The sequence below is a fragment of the Columba livia genome, chromosome 3 (assembly GCF_036013475.1).
Source record: "Columba livia isolate bColLiv1 breed racing homer chromosome 3, bColLiv1.pat.W.v2, whole genome shotgun sequence".
Lineage (NCBI taxonomy): Eukaryota > Metazoa > Chordata > Aves > Columbiformes > Columbidae > Columba > Columba livia.
This window is the reverse complement of record NC_088604.1, coordinates 70,858,483-70,866,539: the sequence shown is the minus strand read 5'-3', so window position 1 is coordinate 70,866,539 and position 8,057 is coordinate 70,858,483. Positions and strand designations below refer to the sequence as shown.

Here is an 8,057-nt window from a genome sequence, read left to right as displayed (position 1 = left end):
TAACTTTCACCTTCACAGTGTTCTAATGTGTGCTCCATCCTCAGAGCTTGCGCTCTGAAACAGGTGTTGGAGGAGCTGCTGCTTTGATAGTTCATATTTGAAACCTTTGGTAAAACTACTTGGAGGGATTTTCTTCATCTTTTGTTCTTGCTGCTGCACACAAAGTAATAACGTGGAGAATGACACTGTGTTTGATGATAGGCTGGGCTACTGAAAGCTTGTTCAATCCTCTTGGCAGTGTTTTGTCTCTCTAATGGTACAGGAGGTACATGATCTCATGGCCAAGAGAAGAAGGTCATGGCTGCAGTGACTCTGAGTAGATAAGGTAGGAGTCATCCAACCTCTGCAGAATTTTATAAGTTTTATGCTAAGGATCAAACTGGAGGGAAGTATGAGTAGGAAAACTCGGGATATGGATAGAAAGATGAGAGATATATGGTATATATATTTCTCTGTGACTGCCCAAGAACTTAAAATAGCTGTACTGTAGGCTTAGAAGTCTTCTGCTCTAAGGATTAGGCAAGGAGGAACCCACGGGGTGGCACACAGAGTGGTTGAATGATGCTTTGGGAGGTGACATCAAATCCAGATGGGGAAAAGTACAGATAAAAGTTTCTCAGCACTGAAGGCTGCTAAGAAACAGAGGCCAGTCTTGTGCTCAAAAAGATACATGGTAACTGATAAATGAACCAAAAGAGAGCTTATAACAAAGAATATAGTTAGTAAATAGAGGTATATTTACAGAGGACCTCAGCCGTGCCAAGGTTAGCGATAGAGGTATCGTTCATTGCTCCAACACTGGTCTGACTGGCCCAGCCTGTCCCCTTCTTCAAGGCAGGTCCCTTCCAGACCAAACCCAAGGAAAAAAATATAAAAAATAGCCAAAACAAAAATTGCTGGTTCTTCATCTTTATTTTCACCAAAATAATTACACTTTGTTGTAGTATGTAATTGAGTATCTTCAGCGAGCTTGGAGTATGTGTTCATCTGAAAATCTTCACTTGTAATAAAGAGAACTTTTGTCCTATAAATAATATGTTAAAGTTATATCTGAAACACATGTCGTTCTTTGAGTCAAAAAATAAATCCAGATAGATCAAAGACAACATAGAACATAAAACACCCTTCCCCAATACATTTAAGCAAATGTTTTTTTACTTGTGAGATAGAACAGTGACATCAGGATGTTCACTCCATCTTCTGCAGATAGCTGTTGAAAGTTTTACATCTCTTTGTAGACGCTTTATACATAAAAATACTTGTTTCTAGAGATATTTTAATTTATTGTTTACCTCAACAATCTTTTACCTTTTATCATATGTTTATTTGCTATAAAGTCCAATTTTCAAGGTCCATATTTGTCATAAAAGCAAATTCTTAATCGGATAAATAAATACCTAATTTAAAGTTATTCCTATTCTAAAAAAAAAAAATAAAAATAATAGTTGTGTAGTGTCATTTCTTGCTTAATGGTGTTAGAATGATAGAATCCAAGTGAGAATTTATTTCTACTCTTGAGAACACATCTTCAGGATGACCATGAAATACTAAGGTACAAACTATAGAGGAAAGATACATAGAGAGTGTTAGTGGTGGAATAATTGCAGCAAATTGGAGAAAGTTTAGGATAAAAATCACTGTTACAGATTAACATGTTAGTCTAGATTTCAAACCTGTGGACTAAAATTCCAGTTGGAATTTTAAAAATACATTTTTTCTATTTTCTGTCTCACTGGCTGCCCAGCCAAGGTGCTGAGGGGGACTGTAGCTGCTGTGAAGGCGGAGCATGGGGCAGCGATGCGGGGCAGCAGCTGTCCCATGGCAGCGTGATGGTCACGTCAGAGCATGGGGCCAAGGACACTGGTTCAGGTAGTCACCAACTCTCCAAGGAGCAACTGGCACAGGGGCTGGTGAGGAGAAAAGCATCCCCTGACTTCTAAGTAACATATAGAACCTGGTTCAAAATGCCACTGTCAAAACACTGCTGTGCAGTGGCCACTATAATACAGCCAGATCTTTGCAGGAGTAACAAAATTGTGGACAGTTGCACTCATTGTCAAGAAAGGAGCTCCTTAAAAGCAAGGACAGGGTTTTTTTTTTTAAAAAAATAAAGAAGTCAAAGGAGAAATAGCTGTTGGGAGGTACAAAGATATCTGTTCGATCACAAGCAACACAGACAGGTTGGTCGGAACAGATTGTTAACATTTTTGTTCAAATATAGGAATTAGGGGCCTTAAAAGGTCTAGGAAGTGGCAGATCAAAACAACCTGAAGGAGGATATTTTTCAGGAAACATTTAATTAAGCTGTGAAACAGTGTCGATGACATAAAATACTTGTATGGCCTCCAGTGGAGGTCAGATGTAATTGTTGAAGGGAATCCATTGAAAGTTACCAAATACAAAGATTTCTAGTCCAGGAAGTTTCTGAGCTAATAGCTCTTGAAGGCTTGGAGGGGATGAGAAGGAAGTGTGATATGTGTTTGCCCTGTTTCTTCCTCTCTGTAGGCATTTGCTTGTGACCACTGCTGAAGACAGCATTTGGGACCAGAGGGACACTGCCATGTCCACTCTCTCTTCTTTCCTACCCTCCATTTTTCTGGAATAAGTGAAGCAGGGTTTCTAGAAATACTAACTATACCAGCAGCAGGTCCAGTCTGTGTACATAATAAGTTAAGAGTCCAGTTTTGAAAAAAATAGGTTGTAGTCATATAATTAAAAATGGAATTACTACATGCAAGGCAAAAGTATTAGGATCATGCATGCCACCTCATCTCAGTACCTCTTCTTTGAATTTTGCACCTACAATTCTTTTATTTCGATGTGGACCCTGGTGCTTCATCTTTTAGGCTTGTAGGAGCCAACTGGAAAAGCAAAATAACCCCATGTGGACATCACGAAAGCACCTGGCCAACCAAATGGTGAGCAAACTGGCCTTCCTGTCGCATAAGTAGCTAGAAGCCCCCAGTAGTGAATCTTAACAGATGATTTCTGCATGCAGTTAGGAAGATAAGCAGCAAAGTACAGACATGGCAGTCAGCATATTATGGCAGCTACACACAAGCTCACACCAATTTTCCACTTTCTCTTGACCTAGGTACCGTCTTAGAATGGTACCTCTGCTGACCAGTAACATTGCTATAGCATCAGCAATCCAGGAATGCCACTGCTTGAACTAAAGGAGTAGCTGCAAGCCACAGGCAGCAGCTGTCCTTTCTGCAGGAAACCAGGCAGTGCTGGGGAAGGAGAGGTGGGCACACAGCTAGGTTCCACCCTCATACCCACTGGGGCTACCAAAGGGGTGAACACCCCACCACCAGGGCAAGAGTACACAGTCCAGGTCTAGCATAACAGATTGAGAGTGGTGGGTATTTGCAGGACCAGAAAGCAGTGTGGGGAAAGAACAGCAGAATGTGGAAGATGAAAGTCAGCTAAAGATTCAAACGGCCTCTCTGGGCACTGTCTCATCAGGCATCCATGATACGGGGAACTCAAGGAGTGATACATGATCCCTTGTACTGAACCTCTCTGTTTGCAAAACCCTACATCAGCAACCAGTACAACTGGGAAGTATTTCAATTTCCCTTAGCTCTTCCTCACCCCTCTGCCCTTGCTGTCACAAGGATCATTCACAAAGTCTGTGAGTTACAGAAGAAAGCTGCTGCATAAACTGATTGCATAGTTTTGGACCTGAACCTGTACAGCAACCTGCCCCATGTTGTCCTCTCCAGCAGGGAGTAGCTACCACAGCAAAAAACTATGTGCAGTCCCAAGGGAAGTGCATTTCTGCGTTTCTCTCTGCATTTCTGATGACACTTTTATATCCCACAACACTCAGTAGTATCAAGTAGAACAGAAGTTTGGTAAAGAGAATTTTAATAAAGCAAGCACTATCCTGGGCATTTCTTCCCTGAATGATTCCTCGTCTTACCGCACAGCAAAATTGAATCCTTATTGCCCAGTGCATTAAAAGACATAACCAAGAGATAGCTGCAGTTCTGAAATGTCTATAGTTTAAATGTGAAGGCACAACACTGGAAACAGAATAATATAATCCTCATTTTATAGGCAGGAAAGGGAGGAACAGAAAAATTACGTGCCAAGACTGCTTTAAAACAGAACCCACACCTCTAAACTCCATGGCTAGTACTTTACTTACAAGACAATCTTTCCAGCTCTGCACCACTGCAAAGTGGTTATTAACACCACCTGATCTGCACAGGGTTATTTCATCCTTTCCCACAGATACAAATAATTTTTTAAACTGCAGGCTTCTGGAGAACCACGTTCCTGTTGTGCAACAAATGAAGTGTCACATTTTCCCTGAGTTTTTTTTTTTCTTTTTTTTTTTTTTTAGTAATGGAATAATGTGCTGATAAGTTCCGCTTGTACTGCAGCTTGTCTGCCTGATGCAGAAGACGAGTCATCAGGTGCCGTGATAAAGGAGAAAGAACAGTCCTGAGATATTTTTATCTGTGGACTGGGAAATATTAATCATTTTTCAATTGTTAACTGTTCATTCTCATTCACCCTTCTAGATGTTCATCTCCTGCTGAATGTTAATATGTTAATTTTTTCTACTCTTTGAACTGATCTATGGGCAGCAGTCCAAATTCTGAAACATTTGAGGGCATGGCCAGGCACAAGCGAAAAGGGGTAAGAAGCTGAAAGTCCTAAAGCACCTATTCAGCTCACATATACCCAGATTGCCCTGATGCATATCATTGCCTCTTCATACTGCCCTGGCTGCATGTATAGTGATCCTCAACCCCAACCTGTTAAAATAATCTGGGTATGTTTAAGCACTGTAAATAATATGCCTTGTGTCACTTGAATCACTTTGAGAGTAGTAGGTTACATGCATGGTTACAGCAACTGCAACTCTGCACCTCTCCATGTGATTATTATAAAGGGACTTGAGGTAAGGGTAGGGAATGGCCTTAGAGAAAAGAGTTGGTTTGGTTTGCTTGTTTGTTTGTTTTTCTGGGCTAGATCTACCCTAGTATTCAAGTTTATGGCATTTGTCACTGTCGACAGTTTCCTCAACAGTCCCCCAGCAGGTCCATGCACATAGATGCCACATGTATGTGGACATCACACACACTCATTCCCTCTGACCCCGACAGGGTGTCCACAGACCTGCTTGCCATGTCTTGCACTCACCATTGGCAATGGGGAGCTGCTCTGCTCATTTGTCATTCCAGCAGTACAGTAGATCACTGCCCTTGGAGAGGAGCAGACTGCACTAATCTGCCACCATTCAGGTGGTAGATGAGGTGACGAGCCTGGGACTAAAATTTCAAAGACAAAAACTGGGACAAGCAGAAGGGCTGTCACAGATAAAGGTTTTGATGGAGTGAGGGAATTGGGAAGATACAAGAGTAACCTCTTCCTTTTCCTGAGTTTTCTGCAGTGACATACTACAACACTTCAATGTAAGGAGAAAGGGGTGCTTGCATAGAAGGAATATTTCTCCCTCTGAGATCTCTTCTCTGTGTGAATTCCCATCCAATCCTCAGTCTTAACCTACCGTCTTCCTTATTCCAGGACTGGCAATCTTTCAGCAAAGGAGGGGTAGGTTGTATTTTTCTTTCCCCAGTTAGCTATTAAGTGTGCCAATGGAAACTTGGCGGGAAGCTGAAGATGCTGCTTCTGCCTGTGGCTGGAGGTCTCAGTTCCTGCTGAATTTGGAGCTCCGTGGGGGCCAGAAGCAAATGCATCTCCCAGACATCGCTTTGGAAGTGCCACAGATCTCTGTCCAGACTCCTTTCTATTGTCTTCCTCTGTGCTCTGCAGCTTGGCTATAGTTGGGCAAGTGGCCCTGGGAATTAAATGACACAAAATACCAGCCCTGGTACCCTGGCATTCAACAGCTGGAGGGAGTTGGCTGGAACGGTGTGGCTGGGGTGGAGCCCCAGTCATGCGTTGTGTGAAGCACCTTTCTTTTTTTCTGTTTGTCTAAAACTGACTGTTATAAAACAAGGAGACCACACAGGGAATATATATTCTCCAGGGAACCACGAAATACTAGGTGGCTGGGACAGCAAGTGTTGGGACTGACTTTCTCATAGACTCCTTCAATAACAAAACGTACAGGAACACTGACATTTTGGGGATAAGCCAGCCCCACCCTTCATAATTAGGGCAGAAACCCTCTGTGACTTGACAACATCTCTATGTTGCCAGCTGCTCCTGTGTGTCAGGTACCGAATTATCCAAGGACCCAGAGAAATGTTGATGTCACTGGAATTTATGCAACACACACTTTGAAAACAGACTCTTAACAACAGAGGAACTTGACTATTTAATATCTACCTAAATGTTTTGCTAGACAAAAACTACACCATATGTTTGTGGGTATGTATGGGTACTTACTCTCATACAGGGTTTTCTTCCTCTGTTTCCCCCAGGGAGCAACTCTTTTGCGCACTTAAGCAAGCTGGAAACAATTGAAACTAAATCCCAGTGTGTAACGTGAATCCTGCATTTAGTGGATTTGACTTTCAAAAATGCAAATACACACAGGCCCTGATGACTTCAATAGCATTTATGGGTGCTCAGTGCTTGTATAAATGTCACACTATTTATAACATATTTCTGCGTCCTTTTTTTATATTCTCTGTTGGCCCATTTGTTTTCCACTGTGGTATCTTTGATTGACATAGTCACATCAGGATGTAGCATGTGTTTGAATAATTAAGAAAATACAAATAAAAGTTATCGTTATTCTAGTCCATATTTTTCCATTGCTCAGTCACCGAAGATGACAGTACCATTTCACCACTGCTTTTTGCATTCTATGGAAAAAAAATACTTTTAGCTTTGCAGTGGTTTATTAAACTGTCAAAGTCCAATTATTTGCCCCTAGAGTTCCCCCCACACATACACCCCAAGCTTTAAAAAATTGTTTCAGCTATATCCAAACTCATGCCAACTTCCTGGCTTCTCGGCCGCAACCCATCAGCAAGTGCTCGACTAAGAACCACTTTGAGACTCTCCTTGAATCTCTTCTTCTTGCTGCTTCCTACGAAGAAGTAAACAAGGGGGTTGATGCTACTATTAACAGTGGAGAGAACAATGGTGACATGGTTCTTCTGGCTGAGCAAAGATGACCAGTGGTGGTAATTCAGAAGATACAGCAGCCTCATAGGCATGGCAAAGATGAGGAAGACAATGACTGTGGCCACAATGATGATGTAGAGCTTTGACGAATGAGGTCTCAGGGAGTTACGGTGAATCCTGATAACTAAGATCAGGCTGGACAGAATCATTAGAGGAATGAAGATCATGAAAGTCAGGATCCATGTGAAGATGAGCAGTGCTTTGCAATGGTTGCCATCGTCAAATTGTTCCTTTGTTGAATCATCTTTGCATGTTATGTATTCGGCTACTGTCATCAGAAAAGACAGAGTCCACAGAATTGCACACACAATTGCTGATTGGTGCTGTGACCGGTGGCATCGGTACCAGATGGGGTAAACAATAGAAAGACACCTCTCAATACTGATGGCTGTCAGGAGATAGAGACCAGTATTATATCCGAGAAGGAAGACAATAGACAGTGTGGTGGTTATATAATAGTAAAAACCATACGCAAATCCAAAGCCAGCAATGTACTCAATGGACAGAATAAATGTACAAAGCAGTAAGGAGATGTCAGCAATGGACAGGTGTGTGATGTACGCAGTGAATGGATTTCTTTTGATCTGGAAGCAGAGGCACCAGAGGACAATTCCATTTTCACAAAAACCCAGGAAGGAGATGACCATAATTACCCAAAGTGGGGTCAATATCTCCCAGACTCTTTCCTGTGTTGAAAAGTTTCTGTGCATTGAGATGTTCTCTGTGCCTTCACTGGGATGAAACGTTATGTTTGGCTCATCCATGGGGAAAGCTCAAGTTTGGATAGCACAGCTCTTCCTTCTGTAAATATGTATAAAAATATACTGTGAGCATTGTGTGCTCCTCCCCTCCCCCTTTTCTTTTTGTTCTGTGGACCCTCAATTTCTGGTCGTATCTGAAAGCCTTAGAAAAAAGAATATCAGCTTTGATATACTGAC

The 8,057-nt window shown here is 41.9% G+C and overlaps 1 protein-coding gene across 1 annotated transcript; it reads right to left on the bottom strand.

Moving 5' to 3' along the window:
* Window positions 1-560: 560 nt before the first annotated feature.
* On the bottom strand, window positions 561-8,057 carry MAS1 (MAS1 proto-oncogene, G protein-coupled receptor). The gene has a single exon (XM_065057553.1). It carries the CDS (start codon window positions 7,881-7,883, stop codon window positions 6,894-6,896), a length of 990 nt encoding a protein of 329 aa, XP_064913625.1. The 5' UTR covers window positions 7,884-8,057; the 3' UTR covers window positions 561-6,893.